The 23823-nt window shown below is 34.2% G+C and overlaps 1 protein-coding gene across 2 annotated transcripts in view; it reads left to right on the forward strand.

The window, feature by feature from the left end:
• The window catches only part of ZFC3H1 (zinc finger C3H1-type containing), a 50669-nt gene that overhangs the window by 23679 nt on the left and 3167 nt on the right, over nt 1-23823 (forward strand). For both annotated transcript variants that reach the window (XM_070371010.1, XM_005896790.3), the window contains exons 9-31: nt 132-296; nt 1492-1629; nt 2231-2352; nt 2744-2893; nt 4272-4446; nt 4681-4812; nt 5174-5716; nt 5802-5911; nt 6800-6931; nt 7038-7159; nt 8055-8156; nt 8352-8471; nt 9290-9473; nt 10764-10950; nt 12496-12684; nt 13260-13497; nt 16184-16289; nt 16371-16569; nt 17124-17218; nt 21378-21488; nt 21751-21855; nt 21972-22137; nt 23260-23360. In XM_070371010.1, coding sequence (XP_070227111.1) covers nt 132-296; nt 1492-1629; nt 2231-2352; nt 2744-2893; nt 4272-4446; nt 4681-4812; nt 5174-5716; nt 5802-5911; nt 6800-6931; nt 7038-7159; nt 8055-8156; nt 8352-8471; nt 9290-9473; nt 10764-10950; nt 12496-12684; nt 13260-13497; nt 16184-16289; nt 16371-16569; nt 17124-17218; nt 21378-21488; nt 21751-21855; nt 21972-22137; nt 23260-23360 — 3692 coding nt within the window. The remainder of the gene's footprint in view (nt 1-131; nt 297-1491; nt 1630-2230; nt 2353-2743; nt 2894-4271; nt 4447-4680; nt 4813-5173; nt 5717-5801; nt 5912-6799; nt 6932-7037; nt 7160-8054; nt 8157-8351; nt 8472-9289; nt 9474-10763; nt 10951-12495; nt 12685-13259; nt 13498-16183; nt 16290-16370; nt 16570-17123; nt 17219-21377; nt 21489-21750; nt 21856-21971; nt 22138-23259; nt 23361-23823) is intronic.

Here is a 23823-nt window from a genome sequence, read left to right on the forward strand (position 1 = left end):
TCTGCTAGTTTGGGATTTATTGGGCTTTTCAGTAAAGTAGGGATAAGTCAGTTAACTAATTTGCTCAATACCTTTAAAGATGACAGGAATTTCATTTAAAATGGCTTCATATCTGTCTCTTCCTTCTTTAGGAAACATCCAGTAATAGTGACCCACCTTCACCTCCAGTTCTAAACAATTCACAGCCTATGCCAAGAAGCAATCTGTCCATAGTCAGTATTAATACAGTGTCTCAGCCTAGGATACAAAACCCAAAGTTTCACAGAGGACCTCGTCTTCCACGAACTGTGATCTCGGTAAAAACAAAATAATTAGTCCCTACTCTTACTTAAATATCTTGTGAGAAAGTTTATGCAGTTTTGCTGTCCTGTTCCCTGCCTCTAGTTTATTATATACAAACATCAGTTCAGTTCAGTTCAGTTCCGTAGCTCAGTTGTGTCCGACTCTTTGCGACCACGTGAATTGCAGCACGCCAGGCCTCCCTGTCCACTTATTTTTATTTATTAATAGTGAAATGGGAGCAGCTTTTTCTCTTGTAAACTGGTGGAATTTATGATAATATTTTGGGGAAGCATTATTTTCATCTGAGGGGTATTCTTTCCCCTGCCATTTCCTCAACTTTTGTCTTATATAAATTGGTCCTTTTAGATTTTTCATCTATTCTAAAGTCAGTTTTAGCAAATTATGTACATATATATAGTTTTTTCTATCTTTGCTCATATTTTTTCAGTTAATGACTGTACTATAATGGAAGAATTTATGACTTTTTTCACTGTTTGTCAAGGAGATTGAAATGACAGTTTCTTTCTCCTTTGTTTTCTAATTACTTTGAAATAAATGTGGAGAAGCAAATGTCAACCCACTCCAGTAGTCTTGCCTAGAGAATCCCGTGGACAGAGGAGCCTGGTGGGCTACTGTCCATGGGGTCGCACAGAGTCAGACACGACTGAAACGACTTAGTATGCATGCATGTGTAAAATAAATGAAGCAAAGCCAAGTTGAAATCTTGCCTCTGTTAGGTAAACATATCCTCTGTATATCCTCTATATACACATGAAAGCCATAAAGTTTTATTAGTAATAATGTGGAATTACTATATTTTCTCTGACTTTAAAAGGTTAGTCTAGATTGCATTATGTTTCTTTATAGAAAGTTGGTTAAAATAAAATTTAATGAAAAAGATGATGATAGTAGTATCTAGAATATTTCATTTTAGTATATAGAATATTTTAAGTTTTTGGTGTATCAGGTAAAATATAGAATCTTTTATGTTTTTGTGTATCTGTGGAGTGGGACAAAGTTGGTCAATTAATGCAATATAAACGGAAGGAACCATAGACTGTCTACTTGAAACCTATTATTTTTATGAATTTAAATTCATACAGATAAAGTGACTTGTTCATTGTCATGAAGCTAATTGTGTGTGGTAGAGCTAAGAAAAGGATAGTGATACATTTGTTGTCAAGAATAACAAGTATATTGGCTTTGCAGCTTCCAAAGCATAAATCAGTGGTCGTAACACTAAATGATTCTGATGATAGTGAATCTGATGGAGAGGCGTCCAAGTCAACTAATAGTGTTTTTGGTGGATTGGAGTCTATGATTAAAGAAGCAAGACGAACTGCTGAGGTAATTAAGTGCAGTAATGAAATATCGAAAGATTTATTGACAATTACTAAAATTTGCTTGTTTTTCCTAAAAACTAGACTTTGGAGGTTTAGATTTTTTAATATATTGAATTTTTGGAAATATTTTTTGTACTTGTATGATTGAGTTTATATAATGAAGTGTGTGTAAGTTTAGATAGATTTAACTATTTAAAAACCCCCTTTGTCTCCAGACTAATCCTTCTTCCAAAATAGTAAAATAGTGTGGATAATTGTCCTCTGTACTAAGGAAATTTATTGGTTTGCAATTGTGTTATATTACCAGAAAATAGTTTTACTCAAGTGTGTGATCTAAGTACAGCTTTTGTCCCTATTTGTAATTGCAGTGTTTGTTTAGATATGAAATAGTTCAGTTATTTTTAAACCATAGGTCTTGACTGCTTAGTGGATTGTACAGTTAATTGGTGGTTAAAGGCCAGCATTGTTTTTTTTTTAAAGTAATAGAAAATAATGATGAAGATATTTATTTCTAAATATACAGATGTATACTGGATAATATAAAATTTAGATCTAAGTTGGAGTTATGAAAGTTTTTGATCTGGTTGACTTCAAACATTTTCTAGCAAGCTTCAAAACCTAAAGTACCTCCAAAATCTGAAAAAGAGAATGATCCCATGCGAACACCTGAAGCTCTGCCTGAAGAAAAGAAGATTGAGTATCGATTGTTAAAGGAAGAGATTGCCAAGTAAGTAGCATTTTATGTAGTTTGCTTTAAAGGTGTGTGCTGTTTGCAACACTTAATCTGGATAGAGTTTATTGGCATTGGGAAATGAAAATGATGCTTTTATCCAAGATGAAGAATTAATGTTTTTATAAGTTGCACAGAAGGTGGAGCCAGATGATCATCTATAAACTTGAATGCAGTCACTAATGTGCTGAGATACAGACAGCCTAGAAATAGATAAATGCTGTTATAAGGAGAACTACACCATTAGCTTTGCATGCATATTGGTCATCATTGTTATTAGTCAGTGTTAGTCACTTAATATTTTTACATTATTTTATGAAAAAGAATACATCTTTAAAAAATAATTTCAGTTCTTCAGGGAATAATTTATCAACCTTTATTATTTTAGTCGTGAGAAACAGCGTTTAATTAAATCAGATCAACTGAAGACAAGCTCATCATCCCCAGCAAACTCTGATGTAGAAATTGATGGGATTGGCAGGATAGCATTGGTTACTAAGCAGGTTACAGATGCAGAAGCAAAGCTTAAAAAACATAGGTAAGTCTCATTATCTGGTTATACTGCATGTATCAAAATGTTCTATATCAGAAGGATGTATTTTTGTGCTGTGTGTCAATAATAAGTACACTGTATGATTACTAATCCTTTCATACTTGGTAGACTTAGAGAGGCTATCATTTTGTGGAATTGTCCATTTACAGTACATAAAGTAATAGTATTAATATTTAAACAAAAATACCAAGACTTCAAAAGAGTTTTCTTTAGATTTATGTATGGCCTATTCATTGCTAAAATGAAACTCTTTGTTTTGTAATTTTCTTTAAAACCTCTGGCATGTTTTTAGAAACACCTTTATTGGAAGCATATTTTTGTTGTTAAAGGTAGACTTAATTGTTTGGAATAAGTCATTACTTAATGTGTTCAGTAAGACACATGGTCAAATATTGTGTTATTATAAAGACTATGATATGCAATAACCTTAAGATGTATCCAGAGTGTTATATGCAGTAACATTAAGACGTATTAAGACTCATAGATGAAATACTGTGGTGACCATGAATCTTTAAGGAAATGGTATGGTATGTATATTTTAAAGGAAATTAAAATAAATTCATTTAGATTCTGTTTCTTTAATAACTTTCATAAATGAAAAGATTTTTTAAAATTGTCTTTCTAGTCATCCTCTTTATCACATATTTATCACATATCCTCTGTCTTTATGATTCATTCTAGATGTCAGTTGTTGTGACTATTTGAAATATATATTTCTGGGAAAGATGCCTTTTTTTTTTTTTTTTTAGCATAATATTCAGTAGTTGAAAAGATGGAAATCTGTATCCATAAATTTGTCTTTCTGTCCTGATTTATACTGCTTAAGTTCACACTTGTAAGTTAAAATTAAATGTGCTTATTTATGTTTATTAGATGTTTATTTGTGTGTTTATTAGGAACATTATAAATGAAACCAACATAAGGATTTTCTGTCTTAAGTCCTGGTTTTTCAGGAGTTATTTAGGGCTATGTTGAAATTTACTGTTGATAGCTTTTCAGCTATAATTCACATTACTCAGACTTGTAAATTCCCTGGTGGTCCAGTGGTTAGAACTCTGTGCTTTCATTCCTGAGGGTCCAGGTTCAATACCTGCTGTGGATGTGGAACTAAGATCCCATAAACCAAATGGTGGAGCCAGGAAAAGATTAACCCTTAGTTGCTTTCATAAAATTTAGCAGTGTGTATCTGAATACTTTTGTGATTGATGAATATGAAAATATTTATCCTTTTAAATATTTACCTCTCTGTATCATGAACATAATTTTAAAAATGAACTGTTACTTTGTAAATTTTTTATTCTGATGATTAACGTTAGTCCAGTAGTTTAGAAAAACATTAATAATTTTGTTATTTCCCAATTAGGATTCTCTTGATGAAAGATGAATCTGTTTTAAAGAATCTAGTACAGCAAGAAGCTAAGAAGAAAGAATCTGTTCGAAATGCTGAAACAAAAATTACAAAACTTACAGAGCAGCTTCAGGCAACAGAGAAAATTCTTAGTGTCAACAGAATGTTTTTGAAGAAGCTTCAGGAACAGGTAGTGTTCTTTTTTAATTCAAATATTGTAGTCTCGTGTTTACTACACATTTTTATGGGCCAAATTTTTAGTAAAACCATAAAGCCATCAAAATATATAACCTATATATTGTTCTTCATTGAGACATAATGTTAACACATTTTAAATTTTCAGTTGAATACCCTAAAGCTATTATGTTTAAGAAGGTATTGCCTCTCCTACGATTTACATTTTCAGAATTACCCTTTATTTCAGATTCACAGAGTTCAACAACGCATTACAATTAAGAAAGCTTTGACTCTGAAGTATGGAGAAGAACTTGCTCGGGCAAAGGCAGTGGCTAGTAAAGAAATAGGAAAACGTAAACTGGAACAAGATCGCCTTGGAGTAAGTTGTTGGTAGAAATATTTTATGTTTGAAAAGGAGAAGGTTTTAATAATTCTTTTGGGGGTAAAAGATGGATGAAAAATTCAAGGTTTTCCCCTGCGTATTCAAAGAGAGTAAGATTAAAGCTTTGTTTTTAAATGACAGCCACACTTTTGGAAGCTTATTTTTTTATTTTTATTGTTTGTTTTTTATACACCACAAATTAACTAGCAAATCTGTTGGAGGCTTTTGTTAAACTGTTTTATTCTTGTTATTGACTTAGTTTTATAATGTTGGCATTGTTGGGATAGCACAATTATCTTAAGAAAAATTGTTTATAAAATCATAGCAATATAAAATATTGATATCATTTTCCCCCCAGCCAAACAAAATGATGAGACTGGACAATTCTCCAATATCAAGTCCAAGAAGGCATTCAGCAGAACTAATTGCTATGGAAAAAAGACGGTTACAAAAGCTAGAATATGAATATGCCCTGAAAATTCAGAAACTAAAAGAAGCCAGGGCCCTAAAAGCAAAGGAACAACAAAACATTGCTCCACTTGTGGAAGAAGAACCTGAATTTTCTTTACCTCAACCCTCACTTCATGATCTGACTCAAGATAAATTAAGTCTGGACACTGAAGAAAATGATGTGGATGATGAGATTCTGTCTGGTTCAAACAGAGAAAGAAGAAGATCTTTCTTAGAATCCAATTCTTTTACTAAACCTAACCTTAAGCACACTGATACACCTAACAAAGAATGTATAAACAAACCTACTAAGAATACAGTAGAAAAACCAGAACTTTTTCTAGGGTTAAAAATCGGTGAATTGCAGAAATTATATTCAAAAGCTGACAGCTTAAAACAACTGATTTTAAAAACCACCACAGGCATTTCAGACAAGGTTTTGCATGGTCAGGTAACTGAACATTTTATATTCTTAATGAAATCTAGAATTCAGCCTAGCCCTATTTGCCTTTTGAAATTGCTGTTTTCTTTTGCAGGAGATTTCTGTGGATGTGGATTTTGTGACAGCACAGAGTAAAACAACAGAAGTGAAGCCATGTCCATTCAGACCCTACCACAGTCCCCTTCTAGTTTTTAAATCTTACAGGTATAGAAGAAAGATTCAGTAAGCTTGAGTTTCAGGATTGCTCCTTGTTCTTAATAATATCTTAATCTTTAATGTTTGATGACAGTGAAAAAAATTGAATCACAATCACTCAAAAAACAAGCTCGTCATTTTAGGAGATAAAAAATTTAGGTGCTTTGTTGTAGGACTTGAACCAAACAGGAACTAAGAGTTAACTCACACTTGGGTTTATTAATTCTTATCAAATACTAATTTCTGGTTATTGATGGAATTGTGAAGAATTCTGAATTACTATCTGTTAAGGATTTTAAGAAAAGTAACTGAGAGAGATTCTTATGTGAATTTTTAATTTTGCTTTTTAATTATACTATTTAAGGAATACATTAGCTAGCTTTCACAAAATTGATTTGACATTTTCAGATGATTAACTTTGCCAGGTTGTGTGTGTGTTTTTTTTTTTTTTTTGAGACTCTTTAGAAGCTGTGTAACTGTTAAATTGATATGATTTTATTAGAATCTGTGAAACTGTTAAATTGGTATGATTTAATCATAAAATTGCAAAGCACCTACCAGGTAGTATAGACTTTTTCTTTGGTTTTTTGGGTGGCTGGTAATATGTAGAAGAAATACCAATGTTATATAGCATTTTATTATGTGGTAAGAAAACACTACTTTAAAAACACTAGGATATTTTTGTTTTTTGTTTTCTATTTCAGATATTTTATGTCCTGAGTGTAGAAGTAGTTTGTCCTTATGACTTGATATTCTGGTTGTTTTCTAGAGTTAATTTTAGTATTAAGTAATTAAATAGTAAAGTATAGACACTTTAATTGAGAAAGAAAAAAATGAAAAAATTTAAAATTTGCTGAGGACTGTTTATGGAGCATCATAATGTGCCTCTCTTCTTAGATTTAGTCCATACTATCGAACCAAGGAAAAACTTCCCCTAAGCTCAGTATCATACAGTAATATGATCGAACCGGATCAGTGTTTCTGCCGTTTTGATTTAACAGGAACATGTAATGATGATGATTGTCAGTGGTGAGTAGTTTTTATTTGTGAATATTTTATAGTTTAAAAGCCAGTCTTGGTCATTTAGCTTTGATATATACATGATTATCTTTTCTGTGTTGTTATTTTATTTTAGGCAGCATACACAAGACTATACACTTAGCCGAAAACAGCTATTCCAGGATGTTCTCTCATATAATCTGTCTTTGATTGGTTGTTCAGAAGGAAGCACTGATGAAGAAATTGCTGCTGCAGCAGGTTTTAAAGACCTCTTGTTTCCCAAATGAAAATTGAATTTAGGCAATTTAAATGTTTTATATTCAGTTGTTGATATCTTTAAATAGCTATAAAAATTCAGTACAGTTATCTGTGACACCTTATCTAGATCTGCTCTGTCGAGTACAGTAGTCACTAAAATAAAAATTCACTTCCTCAGTCACTCTAACCACATTTCAAGTGCTTAGTAGCCACTCTTGAGCTTAGTCGTGGTCAGTAGCTTACCAGTAAGACAGTGCAGATGTGGCACATTTCCATTATTGTAGGAAATTCTTCACAGAGCTCATCTAACTATTTCAGTTTAAAAAGAGTATGTTAACATGGTTGTTAGAACTTTTACTGAGATTTAAAAATAGACTCTTTTTACTCCTTTTAGAAATAGAGGGGATTGGAAGTTGAGATGACTGTAGGTTCAAATTCTACAATGAAGTAAAAAACAAGTTTATACAGTTTGACATTGTAGAAAACGTAGATTACTGCCAGACATTGTGTGTAAATATTGTTAAGCTTTTCCCCAGATTTAGTGCCAAATAAGTCTTTTGGAAGTAAGGAAATTGATCTTTGTTAAATTCAGTATAATCACAATTCTTAGTGATTGTAACAAAACAATCTGTTTAGTCATTCCTAATTAATGACCTTAATTTTCACTTGTTTAGGTTGCTTACTTTTTTTTCAACTCAAATTGGGGTGCATGATATGGTAGGGTTTGCTGTGTTAGTTGAGATAATGTAGGCCTTGCCCTTTAGAAGCCATAGATGTTTTTGACTAGTACCTTTAATTTTTAAACTATTCTTTTGTTCATACTCTTTAATTAGCCTCATCTCCGTAATCTGTGTTTTTTATACTTTTTATGAAGATAACATTGTTCTAATTTCAGAAAAATATGTTGAGAAACTTTTTGGAGTAAACAAAGATCGAATGTCAATGGACCAGATGGCTGTTCTCCTTGTGAGCAATATCAATGAAAGTAAAGGCCATAGTAAGTATATGTATCTTTGTCTCACACAAAAGGACCTTATAGTTTATGAGAACAAATTTTTGGCATTATATAAAAAATATATTTATCGTTTCTGAGTAACATGATAGAATAAATTTAGCTCTTATTGAGCACTGTTTAATTATTTTTCAGAACTATAAAAGACTAGTTCTGTTAACAGTATTCTATCTACTTTAGCACCTCCATTTACAACCTACAAAGATAAAAGAAAGTGGAAGCCAAAGTTTTGGAGAAAACCTATTTCAGAGAACAATTTCAGTAGTGATGAGGAACAGTCTACAGGACCAATTAAGTATGGTAAGAAGTAATGTAAGATCCAGAATCATGAAATTGTGGTGTCATTTCTTTGTCTAACACTTTGCTAATCTTTTGATATAATCTGTGAATGCATGCTCAATTGTTCAGTTGTGTCTTGCTCTTTGCGACCCCATGGACATGGTCCCCATGGACAGAGCCCCTGCCAGGCTTTTCTGTCCATGGAATTCTCCAGGCAAGAATACTGGAGTGGGATGCCATTTCCTCTTCCAGGGGATCTTTCTGACTCAGAGATCGAACCTGTGTTTCCTGCATCTCCTGCATTGGCAGGCGGGTTCTTTACCACTAGCTCCACCTGGGAAGCCCCTTGGTATAATCTACTAGCCTTTAAAATTTTTTCATTTTTAAAAAGCAGTGATGCTGCTTGGTGTTTAAGGCAATTAGTTCTTCCTTATGCAAGACTACCCCTTATATTGCAGGAGTGTTGTTCCATGACCCATGTTCAGTAAATGCAAGGATCACCCTTTGGTAAATGTGAAGGCTTTAAATATTGCTAAACCTACTTGAGTGGGGAGACTGCTCCCATTTGAGAACTACTGCCTGGCCTATGTGCTTGAGAACAGGCATCCTATTTTGTTTAATCTTTGATGAGTCTGTGTTTTCTGACATACAGTAGGCTCACAGAATGAATTAATTAAATGAGTGAACAAAGTAATGTATGAATGAGTGCTTTACTGTCAAGCACATCTTACATTATAACCTCAGATTTTCATAATTATGTACTATTTGTAGATTAGAAGATGTGCTCCTTAGATCTGTGGATTAGAGAAATTGTGAGGCTAACTTACTTTTCCTTATAGCCTTCCAGCCAGAGAACCGAATAAATGTTCCAGCTCTGGATACAGTTGTCACTCCGGATGATGTCAGATACTTTACAAATGAGACTGATGACATTGCTAATTTAGAAGCAAGTGTGCTAGAAAATCCTTCTCATGTACAACTTTGGCTCAAGCTTGCATACAAGTACTTGAACCAAAATGAGGGGTAGGTCTCCTTCTAATCTTTGTGTAAGCTGTTGCACTTTTATATTCTTATGTTTGAGGTTTATTTCCTCTCTGGTAATCAGGTTTCCCTCCTAGTATCAGTGGAGCCTTTGTTTTTTTGACAAAGCGTAAAGTACTTAATTGTTTAAAAGCTGTTAGAAAAAGTTTAAGATTACATCTTGAGTTATGTGCATGGCTCAGTGTATGGATAATAATTTAGCTACAATCTTTAACTTAAGTAGGCTACTTCAAAGTAGTATCAGTTAAAACAGTAAATTCTGAGCAGTCCAAGAATTAATCATTGCATTTTTTAATAAGTCAGGTAGTCGTGGTCTCTTAATAAAATTTTGGTAAAGTCACAGTGTAACAGGTTAAATTTTAGGTTAATTATCATTTAGAGATTTAAAGGTTGTCTAAGAACCTCTAAATTCTGGTGGACTGACTTTCTGTGTCAGTGTTACATTATGTATATTCACATAAGATAAATATTAATTTATCTCAAAAATGACAACTCCTATTACATAATTAAGTTTTCTGACTCCTACTTGTTGATAGGATTGCAGAAATAATCTTTTATGACCAGGAGTAATATTTATTGCTATAATTTTGAAATAGGTGTATTTTTTTTAAAGGCTGCTTTATCTAAAAACATTTTTAAGGTAGCAGTACAAAATGCTAGTACATCACACATACCTGAATATGGTGCTTTTTAACTTGCTTTGTGTGTCATTTTCATGTTAATGGGATAAGTTAAAGTGTTTTCTTTTCTGACTCATTTACTAAATGAAGGTCCAAAAACTGTACATTATTTTATGAATAGGATCATGAGAGACAATTTTCTTCTCCAAGAGACAGCAAGCCCTTGACTGTTGAAAAGAACTATTATATTGAAAGCCTTGATTATTTTGTGCTGGTAGTAGCTGGCCTTGAGAATTGTTTAACTTTTCCCATTCCCAGACCACTGTAAATCATGACATATTGCTAAATATGGACAGAAAGCACATTTGAAGTTGATGATCTAATGGCTTTACACCACCATATTTTTATCTGGTAAATGCACATTGAATATGCACTTAAAAATAAATTGTTGGCTTTATGGGAAAATTAGGACATTTTTGGACAAATGTGATATAAAATTTTAATCTACTTCTCTTTATCATAGGTAATTCTAGCTTCTTGGTAGGTTCTAATAGAAAATGGAATTTAAAAGTTGACTTATTAGACTAGACTGATTTAAAAAGTATTTTCAGGCATTAAAAAAGATGCTCCTCCTTTTCTTTCAAATATGTAGGCTGTGTTCAGAGTCCTTGGATTCTGCTTTAAATGTTCTGGCTCGAGCTTTGGAAAACAACAAAGACAATCCAGAAATTTGGTGCCATTATCTCAGATTGTTCTCAAAAAGAGGAACCAAGGAGGAGGTACAGGAAATGTGTGAAACAGCTGTTGAATATGCTCCTGATTATCAAAGTTTTTGGACTGTGAGTAGAAACAATAAAGTTGTGTGTGTGTGCGCATTATCATATAATTCTTCAGGCCATCTTAAATATGGATGTGTAACTTCATAGATTATTTGTTTTGTCAGCATACAGATATAATAATAAGCTTACTTTCACTGTCTAGTAACGTTAAAACCACTTCTCTGGGTCCAGATTAATTTAAACTTAAAAAAAGTCAGTATTTAGTGAAGAGGTGTTTTTTTATTGTTGTTGTTTACTTTATTGGTAATGAAAAAAGATAAACATTTTAAAGCATTTCACACTTACCTATTCATAAGCAATTTTATTTGGGACAAATTAAGTAAATTTTTGCTAAGTACCTGAAAATAATTTAAAAAACCTTTTTATTCTTATGTAACATTTTCATGAAGGCCGGAAAACATTTTGGTCTTTTTTTTTTTTTTTTGTAATTTTTCTAATTTTATTTTATTTTTAAACTTTACATAATTGTATTAGTTTTGCCAAATATCAAAATGAATCCGCCACAGGTATACATGTGTTCCCCGTCCCGAACCCTCCTCCCTCCTCCCTCCCCATACCATCCCTCTGGGCCGTCCCAGTGCACCAGCCCCAAGCATCCAGCATCGTGCATCGAACCTGGACTGGCAACTCGTTTCCTACATGATACTTTACATGTTTCAGTGCCCATTTTGGTCTTTTTATTATGTTCTCATTACTTATGAAAATAATCTGTAAATCATACTAATACCGAACCTTGCCAAATTAAAAAGATTTGGTGACAAAGTTTTTCATTCTCTGAGAAAATGGGATGTTGCCTACCTATGCTTAAAATCATAATTAATCCACTTGTAAATATTCATTGATACGTGAAGTTTTACTAGCTGAACTCAGGAATTATTAGACTCAGATAAGCCTTCATATAAGCCTATGGCTGTCAGATCTGTTATTTGCTTGCTAACTGAAGTTCAGAACAGACAGACTTGGATGACATGACACCCTTAGTTAATGAACATGCCACTTTCTTATTCCCCCAACTCAGTGAACGGATTCAGACAGTGAGAAATGCTTGAGTTTAACCTGAAGCTTTGTATAAAAATTAATGCTGTTGATCAACTCAGGTTACAGTGTGTAATGTTTTTCCTGAAGTTGTTTGGTCTTTAAAGGACTTCTTAATTCTTGCAGTTATTTTGTCACGTATTTCTTATATGAATGTTATTCTCGAAATTTTTATACAGTCACACACCTGAGCAATGCAAATTGTATGTGGTCATAAACACATGAGCTTTTGAAGATCCATTGTGGTCTTGCTGCCATCTATTTATTGATTCAATCAAAGGTGAAATGGCTTCAGTGATAATTCTAACAGTATATCTCTGTTGTTTTAGTTGTCATCTGATTCCAGTATCCAACTTAGTACTGGAAGATGGGTTTATACATATTTGTAATTATCCTTTTTGCAGAAATTGAATTTTTAATATATGACAATTTCTTAGTGAAATGTGAAAAATATGTAGTATTAGATATTCTTGTGAAGCAGGACTAATCATATGAAATCCCTTTGGACAGTTTCTGCACCTGGAAAGCACCTTTGAAGAAAAAGATTACGTATGTGAGAGAATGGTGGAGTTTCTCATGGGAGCAGCCAAGAGGGAAGCATCAGATACTCTGTCCTTTCAACTTTTAGAGGCTCTTTTGTTTAGAGTTCAGCTGCACATATTTACTGGAAGATGCCAAAGTGCACTTGCAATTTTACAGGTAAGCATTTATTACAGCATTTAATGACATTCTAAATCTTTGCCACTTTTTAGTAAGTTGTGTGAATTTGGGCAAGTTTGTGACTGTTTCCTCCTTTGCTTATTTAGTAGGGATAAAATCTTTAGAACAGTCTTTAGAATATTTATGAGGTTTAAATGAAAATAATAATTGTTGAGTACCCACCAGAATAAACTTCAATATTCTGGAGATTCACGCCATTAAGGGGATTAGTCCATAATGAAAATCTTCTATATGGGTGTGGTGGGGTTTTTTTGTTTGTCATTTTTATTCTTACTAGATTTTTAATATTAAGACACTTTAAATATATAAATAAATTTAACCTTTTCATTAATTATGTCATAAACCTTAGTATAGTGAAACCTATGTTAATCTGTTACTGATCTCTCTAAAGAGTTTTTTCATTTAAAAAATTGGTGACTATCAAAAATTGGACTTAGCTGTTTAAGAATCATGCCAAAGAAATAAAACACTTCTAATCTTCTTTGCCTTTGCAGTTGAATCCTATTAGGAATATTTTAAAAAACACCTTCAGATTATTTTTCCATTTTACCTAGAATGCATTGAAATTGGCTAATGATGGAAGAGTAGCTGAATACCTTAAAACAAGTGATCGATGTTTGGCATGGCTGGCCTACATACATCTTATTGAATTCAACATCCTTCCTTCAAAATTTTATGATCCATCTAATGCCAATCCTTCAAGAATTGTTAACATAGAACCATTTGTAATGCCGTGGCAAGCAGTTCAAGATGTAAAGACTAATCCTGACATGTTGTTTGCAGTATTTGAAGGTAAGTATAAACGTTTATAAATTACTTAGAACATCAGCTTATTGCTTATTATGATTCTTCATAATAAAGTGAAACAAATTTATGTATTGCAAATTGTAGTTTTATTTCTTTTTTTTAAATATTTACTTTATTTTTGGCTGTGGCAGGTCTTTGTTGCTGCACGCAGGCTTTCTCTAGTCGCAGTGAGTGGGGGCTACTCTTGGTTGAGGTGTGCGGCCTTCAGCAGTTGTGGCACATGGGCTTAGTTGCTCCTGCTGCATGTGGCATCTTCCTGAACCAGGGGTCAAACTGGTGTCCCTTGCATTGCCAGGTAGATTCTTAACTGCAGGACCACCAGCGAAGCCCCTGTAGTTTAATTATATAAATGCTTTAAAGATTAAATCAGATAAGGTGAGCATGGTCATGTGTGAAAACCAGAAACTGTACGACATTACATAGGTTTTCTGATTACGGCAAAGGGTTTCAGCTAAGCATGTAAATAATACAGCATGTTTACATAGGTTTAGTGAGTTGATTGAGTCACAGAACCAGGTAAATTTTGTAAAGCAATCTATCAATGTGAAAGTTAAAAGATAATACCTTATTTTTTCAAGTAGTTAGTATTTTCTCCCTCAATCAGTTGAGTTTGATTCCTCTCTGTACTAACCAAAGTATCTGCTTTGAAATAATAAGATACAAAGTCTGTTCCCTTCTAATAAGAAGTATATAGCCTAGTCAGAAGATAAAATCTATACATATAACATCAATCAACATATGAGAAGTATGACAGTCTCAGCATATAGTCTAAATTCTGTGCTTAGAAAAGAGGCTGAGATCTGTGATTTAGAGAATTACATGGTACAGGCCATAAACCTAAAGGGAAGAGGTTATTGCAGGTTGGCACGATCAAGTATGTCTTCATAGAACAGTTAGGACTTGGACCTGCACTTTGGAGCTTGATTATGATGTGACTGACATAATGAACCTCATTCTCGAAGCTGGGATTCTGTTTTATTTCTGTTTCTCAAGGGCCTGTAATGTCTGGCAGCATATTCAGTGCTTAGTAAATGTTCATTGAATAAACCAGGGAAGAAAAAAGTAAAAGAAGGACATTCCTATTAGGGGAAGTAAGTAAACAAAAAGCAACAAGTAGATAAGAATTGGTGCAATGTATTTAAAGAGAAATTAGAAGATGGAAGAGTCCTTATCAAAATGAGTTGTGATGTTTAATTGCTAAGTCGTGTCTGACTCTCTTGCAATCCCATGGACTTCAGCCTGCCAGGGTCCCTCTGTCCATGGTATTTCCCAGGCAAGAACACTGGAGTGGCTTGCCATTTCCTTCTCCAATCAAAGGGAGACTTTTGTGATAAAGAATAGTAGGAATTAAACTAGATAAGTGGAATGATACTAGGTTTTCAAGAACTTTGTGTGGTAGGTTTGATGGCAATAGAGAATCTTAAAGAAAGAATGTGCTGGAGAGAAATGATACCAAAGGTAGGAAAACCAACCAGAAGCCAATCTCCATAACTGAGGTGTTAAAAGAAAGTAACCTGGAAAAGAGTATTTATTGGAGATATCTAAGAGACAGATTAAATATCAGGGAAGAAGAGAAAAAATAGTCAAAGATGATTTCAGGGTTTTGAGACCAGGAAAAGGAAAGTATGCTGATAGAAAACCGGTGAATTGGAAAGACTGCTAGTAAGAGTGTGAATGATAATCGGTGTCACTGATAATTGGTCACCCAAGTAGAAAGGCTTGTTGCTAGAAGGAGACAAGGAAGTATACCTTAAATGGACAGTTATGGAGAGAAATGGATTTAAAAGTTATCAACATAGAAATTATTGTATTATGTAGTATTTTGCAATTTTTAATGTGCTCCCACAGTAAGTTATTCAGTAGTTGAATGAGACCAAGAGAAAATACAATCTTTTAGAAGCAGAAGCAAGCAGAAATTAAGAAGAAGAACATTATCATATGCTAATGTAAAGATAGATTTGTTTAGATAGGATACTTACAAGCTAACTTCATAAGTGCTATTTCAGAGTGGCTTTCACTTAGCAAATCTGAGTAGTTTAGCTTAGCAAATCTGCTAAGTTTAACCTAGCAAATCTGAGAAGTCATATCACTATTGGGCAAGAAGGAAATGGTGACAGTGGTGCACAGTGAAACAATGGAGGACTATTCTCTAAGAAGCAGATCAAGTAAAGGATTCTTTATAAAGGGAAAAGTGTTCTGAAAGAGTAAAGAAGAATTGTATAAATCTTAATTATGCTGAATTGGTTCATAGTGCTTTTCAGGTCTTAAAAAAAAGATAAGGAAAGGGTTAACCATGATAGAAAACTGGGGGGAAAAAAATCAAGTTTAGGGGGATATATTTAAATGACTGTAGATTATCAGAGCAAGGCCTCTTGAAGCAGGTGAGAGAAAGATGAGAAGATAATTGATTCTTTAATTTTCTTGATATAGTTTTTCGAGACTCTAATATAAATGCAAAGATATATATTTAGATGCAAGAGCTAACAATGGATGTTTTATGCTTAACAGGAAAGTGAGGATAAGAGATCAGTTTTAGGAGTCTGGAGATAATCTGAAATATCTACTTCAGGTGAAAGCCAGGAGCTTAATAAAGGTGAATAAGATATGGTCAAACAAAAGAAGAAAAATTGATTTTGTATTTGATTCATGTTTTTGTGATGTTTTTGGGTAGATGCGGTGAAAGCTTGCACAGATGAGAGCCTTACTGTTGAGGAAAGAGTAGAGACCTGTGTCCCACTTTACACTAACATGATTGTTCTGCACCAGCTTCTTGAGAGGTAAAACTTAATTGACAAGCAGTTAACCTCATATTAAAAATCAGTTTTTCATGTGTTAAGATGTGTGTTTTTCTTGTGAAGGTATGAGGCTGCAGTGGAGCTTTGTAAATGTTTATTGGAATCATGTCCCATGAACTGCCAGTTGTTGGAATCCCTTGCTGCTTTATATTTGAAAATGAATCAGCAGGACAAAGCCAGGGCAGTGTGGGTTACTGCATTTGAAAAAAGTCCTCAGAATGCAGAGGTTTTTTATCATACATGCCAATTCTTCATCTTACAGGTAAAGAAAAAAGAAAAAATTCTTTGTTTTTCATAATTCTTAAATATGATGTTTTTGTTTCACATTCATTTGTCCTTTAAGATGTTTCAGGCATCAGGCTCTCCGGGATGTTTTACTGATTGTCTGCTCTTTGCAAACTGTGTTAGGTATTCCTTCTCTTTCTTCCAGTATACTCCATCCATAGTTCAGCCATTGTATCACATTGTGAATTTGCTTATGGCTACTTTATATACTATACTAAGAACTCCTAGAGGGGAAAGAGCTCCCCTACTCCTCACCTAGCACAGAGCCAAACATGTAATAGAGCTTAGTGGCTAATTGGTGAAATTGGTGAATGAAATTTGCTTGTGGTATATTGGATGTTAAGCTGTTTATTGGTTAGTTCAGTTTGGAAATCAAAATACAAAAGTCATCTCTACCTCCACCTACTCAAAAAACTTAATCTACTCATTATTTTGGGGGTGATGTTGATGGTGGGGCTTTTTCTCCCTTGAAAAATTTTAATTAGACATTGTAAGCCTAATGTATATCTCTCCTCCCTCTTTTAAAAATAGAATCGAGGAGCTCATCTTCTTCCATTTTTGCGGAGGTTTATTGCATCCTTCTTTAAACCTGGGTTTGAGAAGTATAGTAACTTGGACCTGTTTCGGTAAGTTTGTAGAAGACTGAGAAATGGTGTAGCTTAGTGGAAAGACTACCAGTTTTTGGTGGATTGATTATATTTTAGATTAGATTTTTTTTTTTAAGATACTTGAATACCCTCTTATAGATCTGTTACAAGAGCAATAAAACTTAGTAAAAATGGACACAAAATGTAAAATGCTTTATTCTCTGTATTAAGAACACTTACAAAGGAAGTTTTGTATTAACACTATGGTGATCCATTCTGCTTTTAATTATTGTCATTGTTAACTTTAGCACTTAATACTATATCAACAAACTATCCTGAGATAATCTCAGTGATTTATGGAAAAATAAATTTCGAATTATTGGATTGGTGACTTAAAGTGAATCTAAATAATATGCCTTTTTGAAAAAAAATTCTGAAGACGACTACTTCAACTTCTGAAAGGTTGTTGAGTTAGAGCCTTTAGTGAAGTTTCTTTTCAACCATCACTCTCTCAGTAGCTTATCGAGAATTCTGTATTTACTGCCTTTATTTGCTTCCCTGTGAATTCTTGTTCTAACAACAATAAGAGGCCACAGCACATCATATGGGGTGGGTTTTTTGGAGGCTTTTAAAAAGTTCTCTTTTATTCTTCCTCCTCATCTCTCAGTAGGATCAGCAGACTTTTTTCCTTAAGGGCCAGATACTAAATATTTTAGACTTGCAAGCCATATGGCCTGTCACTACTAGTCAACCTTGCTTTTATAACAGGAAAGCAGCCATAGACAGTATATAAATGAATGGGCATTGCTATGTTCCAATAAAAGTTTATTTATGAAAATGGATGTAGTTTGCTGAGCATAAGTAAAATAGCATTGAAAGGAAAATATCATGATACAGCTTTATTATTTTACGTTAGGAAGAGCTGAGAGAAGGAAGGTCTAAGCTGAATATCTCCTAAAAAGTATTCCTATAGAAAATACTGAGTAAAGGTAAAGTCTTGGATTTATATGTGCAAGTCTAATGCTTGCATGCAGTTTTCTTTTCTTAGGTACCCCCTTCCCTGCATCCTACCCCTCAGTATCGTAATGTTATATGAAAACATATTTTCAAAAATAACCCACATTTTGTTAAGTCAGTGGTTTATCTGCTGTAGATTTTGAAATTTGACAAAAAAAGTTTGGGGTCACTATTCTTTACCAGACTTGAGTCTTTTCTTCTGTCCTCTGAGAGTTGCCAGTTTATTGACATCATGATTTTAGTACTCTTCCTAAAGGTCTTTCTGCTTTGCTATACCTAGATTGCAATGGCACCCCACTCCAGTACTCTTGCCTGGAAAGTCCCATGAACGGAGGAACCTGGTGGGCTGCAGTCCACGGGGTCGCAAAGAGTCGGACACGACTGAGCGACTTCCCTTTCACTTTTCACTTTCATGCATTGGAGAAGGCAATGGCAACCCACTCCAGTGTTCTTGCCTGGAGAATCCCAGGGACGGGGGAGCCTGGCGGGCTGCCGTCTATGGGGTCGCACAGAGTCGGACACGACTGAAGCGACTTAGCAGCAGTAGCAGCGGCATACCTAGATTAACATCTTACAGTTAATTACAAAAGAATAATTTGAAAGGCAAATTAAAGATGAGAAATTTAGAGATTATTCGGCTTCCCCATGCTGACTTTCTCCCTATTGGAGTTAGATTGCTTTAACATCTCAGAGAATAGGTTAACTTCAAGGCTGAACAAGACTTTTTTAAAACTTGACAATTCTGATTTTTCTTTTGGCATGAAGGTAATTATTTTAGTTTTGAAGAAAATGCTGCCAGTTTGTGCCATGGTCAAAAATGTTGAGATCTTCTTGATGTCAGCTTAATAAAGCAGAAATTTATTTTGGGTCAATAAAAATTTGAAAGTGGGCTACCTCCAGATAATCTTCTCATTGTTTACTAAGTCATTTTGCTTAATTAATTTGTTACTGTAAAGGCATAATTCACAGTTCACCAAGAATTATGAGGAAAAAATATCCTGTGCTTAGTTTATGTAGACAATTTGGAGTCCTTCTTTATAGAGTGCATTTCCGTTAACTGAGGAAATCTTTTTTGAGTCAAATATTAAGAGAATGGCAGTAAGTTAGAGAGTGTTCAGCATTGCCATATTTACTGCTGCTGCTAAGTCGGGTCAGTCATGTCTGACTCTGTGTGACCCCATAGACCGCAGCCCAGCAGGCTCCCCCATCCCTGGGATTCTCCAGGCAAGAACACTGGAGTGGGGTGCCATTGCCTTCTCCGGCCATACTTACTAGTATTGATAAAACAAGTTTTTTTGACCACACCACTCGGTATGTGGGAACTTAGCCCCGGACCAGGGATTGAACCCATGCATGCCCTCTGCATTGGAACCTCAGAGTCTTAACCACTGAACCACCAGGATAGTCCCTGATACAAATATTTTTAATTATTATAAAAGAGCCAAAGCTTATTAATAGTTGTCAGTGCTCTTAATAGGTTTAAAATATTTTTATTTCATGAGTAGAAATTGTAAAGTACTTAGAACTGTAATATTAGAATTGGAGTCTCATTTCTCTTTCTCTGTAACATTTAGTATAAATTTTATGCTGTAAAATGTTGCGTGTCAAATTTAGTATAAAAACAGAGCTAGAAGGAGTAATTTTCATGTGTTTCAAATCATTTTGAAGGTTAGTAGATAACCATAAAAATTAACCTGGGGGTTTCATTCACCTTACTGAAGTTAGTAGGGATTATATTACATACATGAGAGTTGAAGTTATCTTCTCTTACCTCAGTTTTGAGGAAAGCTGATACCCTTAGAAGTTAAGTGATTAGCTCATGGTGATACAGGTAGTTATGGCCAAGCTGGGATGATGACTTCTAGATTTACCATTTCTTCCGTGTCTTATGGCTCCCTACTCAATCTTCCCCACCCCAGACCCCATACAGCCTCTCTAATACATTAAAACGTAGCCCCTTGAAATAATTTTTTAAATCCAGTTGGTTGTCCTTGTTGAAATCAGTGTATTTCCTTTAAAAACATTGTTCCTGAAGATGTTGGTAGTGTTATACACACAGATTCAAATATATTGGGGAAAATCTGAATTAGCAAAGTCAAAAAGATAGTTTTTAGTATCCTTTAGTATTGTGGCTTTTTAAGAGCAGACTTTATTTTTCAGTATTTCTCAGTCTTATTTGCAGAAGGCAATGGCAACCCACTCCAGTACTCTTGCCTGGAAAATCCCATGGACAGAGGAGCCTGGTAGGCTGCAGTCCATGGGGTCGCGAAGAGTCGGACACGACTGAGCGACTTTACTTTCACTTTTCACTTTCCTGCATTGGAGAAGGAAATGGCAACCCACTCCAGTGTTCTTGCCTGGAGAATCCCAGGGACAGGAGAGCCTGGCTGGCTGCCGTCTATGGGGTCGCCCAGAGTCGGACACAACTGAAGCGATTTAGCAGCAGCAGCAGCAGCAGTCTTATTTGATCATAGACCTCTTTTTGACAAGTGCCTTATAGGCCAATATGTTACAGAAATCACTTTGATATGTCTAAAATTAAGTATAGTGGTATTTGTCTGTATGTATGTTATTTGAGGGAGAAACAGTTTTCAGATAGCAAGTTTTATAACTCGAATTTTGTCTTTACAAGAATGTATAGATTTTGTGGGTAGTCTCATTTGTTCTCTGTTTTTAATTAGATTTCATTAGATGATTATGGTGGTTGTTTAATTTGAGCTAAAGATTTTTTAAAATTTGTTTTAGAAGAGTTAATTAAGTAGGTGGTGGTGGTGGTTTAGTCACTGAGTCATGTTCAACTCTTATTAACCCCATGGACTGTAGCCCACCAGACTCCTCTGTCCATGGGATTTCCCAGGCAAAAATACTGGACCGGGTTGCCATTTTCTTCTCCAGAGAGGTTCTTCCCGACCCAGGAATTGAATTTGGGTCTCCTGCATTGCAGGGAGATTCTTTACCGACTGAGCTACAAGGGAATCCCATTTAAATAGGTAGAAGATAATAAATACATGATGCTAGAGATGTGATCAAAATGATATGATATACACCCCAAAATAAAGTCTCATTACCTTATAAAAATTTTTCAAGGAAATTTTACTTGAAACTGAGGACTTTTTAAAAAGTATTAATAATCCATATATACATAGGCATAATTTTAAAGAGTATGATTTTTTCCCCTCAGGTATCTCCTGAATATCCCAGGACCACTTGACATTCCAGCCTGTTTATGTAAAGGAAATTTTGATGATGAAATGTTTAACCACCAAGTTCCTTATTTGTGGCTGATATACTGGTGAGACATCTACTGTGGAGAGAAATGTTGCATACGAGGCTTGCACTTGTTATTTACTACTGAATTACACTATATTAAAATTAACCTGTTGTTAAAAATCACTGAAGCAGAATTGAAGGGATGCTAAGGTTTATTCATTATTAAAGAAGATCAAAAGAAGGATTCCATTGTAATAATATCTGTAGTGCTTATACTTTGTCATTCCTTTATCTAATTGAATTGAGCTGTAGACATACAATGTTTTCCTTCATTTTTTAAACAGCCTTTGTCATCCTCTTCAATCAAGTATTAAAGAGACAGTGGAGGCATATGAGGCAGCATTAGGGGTGGCCATGAGATCTGATATAGTGCAGAAGATTTGGATGGAGTAAGTTTAGTTCCTCTTAATAAGAATGGGATTTGAAATAAGGGAAATTGGTTGGGTTTCTTCTTAGAGAATTGCTGGCTTAATTATTCTAAATTATAATATTTTTCTTTTGGCAGTTATCTTGTCTTTGCCAATAATAGAGCCGCTGGATCCAGAAACAAAGTCCAAGAATTCAAATTTTTTACTGATTTAGTGAATAGATGTTTGGTTACAGTCCCTGCCCGATACCCCATTCCTTTTAGCAGTGCTGATTACTGGTCCAACTATGAATTTCATAATAGGGTAAGAGCTTAAAACTTTTTATCTTTAGATATTTGTACAAAAGAAGGGAACTTAAATGATAGCAAAACTCCTGTTTAATATCAGAAGAGCTTTTCTTAGGACCACTTTGCTAGCATTTACTATTATTCTTGACCTTGTTTTCTATTTATCTCTTCAAAGTCTCAAAACAGAGCCCTTTAAAGTTCAGTTAAGATAAATGTGCATATTAATTATGTTCTACTTAAGCAAATTTAACATTGAAGCACAAGTGAAGCAATATTAAGGTTTAATACATATTAAAAAAGAGAGATCAAAAGAAGTAACTAATAATATCAGTAATATTTTTCTTGAGTAATTGGAAATTTTACTGAATGAAAAATTCTGTAACTTTAAAATGAATAGTAATGTCCTTACATGTTGTAGCTGCCCTTTGTATCAGTATTTTGTCAAGCAAATATAGGCATACATGGGACATAAGAAAACTGAAATCAGATGACGTTTGGAATTTTTAAAATAGAATCTGAATATTGGTATATTTATAAGGTCATCATCTTACAGGCAGTGAAGCAAAGTGTTCTTTTAAAATTGTTTTATTTTCAGAGACCCCTATCATTCGGTGCAGTGTAAGCTAAAAGCTCCTGCCTAAAGCTCAGTGTAGACTAAAACATCTCTGTGTTTTATTTATTTTTTTGGTGGGTTGGTTTTGTTGCTAATCAGGATAACCAATTACTATGCTTTGTACTTCTATGCCATTCTTTATCCCAGGATCTCAAACCACTTTATGGACATTAAGTCATTTATACACGGGCATTCCATGAGCAAGATGTGGCAGGTATTATTAGCCCTATGACTTGCCCAGCTATACAGCAAGTAAAGGTAGACTCAGGAATAAAAACCCAGACTCCTGGCTTCTTGTCAGTGTTCTCAGTCCGTGGCTGTCATCACTGGATCATATTTCCTAATTCATACTTGGAAAGTCACTAATATAGTTAATGATAGGAACTATAACTCACAGCATCATACATTATTATAATTTATACATTCATGTCTTAAAGACCATTTTATTTTAGTTTTCTCGTTAGAACACATAGGTAATTGGATTTCACATTTTGTCGCATTCCTTTCCCCCCTCAACCTTTACAGGTTATTTTCTTTTATTTGAGCTGTGTTCCAAAGACCCAGCATTCCAAAACCTTGGAACGGTTTTGCTCAATTATGCCAACTAATTCTGGACTTGCACTGAGGTAAGGAAAAATAAAGTTCTCAGTTCAGTTGTATCGGCTCTTCAAAAAAAATGATTCTTGAAGACTTACTAAGAATAGTCTGTTCTTTCACTATTTCCTCATTCCACTTTAATTTCAGAGCTGTTAGCAATAGTTATTCACGTAAAAGTGATTGTAAAAATCTAGTCACTTCATAAAACTGCAAATTATAAGGGGACAAGAGTGAAAGAGAAAAGCAACCATCCATGTATATTTTAGTTACTATGACTTCATTTAGGTCAGTCATTCTCAAATATTAGCATGTTATCAGAATCTCCTGGGATACTCATTTAAAATGCAGTTTCCTGAGTTAGAGCTCTCTAATGACGTTGGAGAAACACTCATCCAGTGATTTCATACATTCAGTTAGATTTTTTTTTAGAGCATTTGTTTGTAGTTTTTCTGCTCTGATAGAATAAAATCCATTTTAACTGTGAAGAATTGT

The sequence above is a fragment of the Bos mutus genome, chromosome 5 (genome assembly GCF_027580195.1).
Source record: "Bos mutus isolate GX-2022 chromosome 5, NWIPB_WYAK_1.1, whole genome shotgun sequence".
In the NCBI taxonomy this organism is placed as follows: Eukaryota; Metazoa; Chordata; class Mammalia; order Artiodactyla; family Bovidae; genus Bos; species Bos mutus.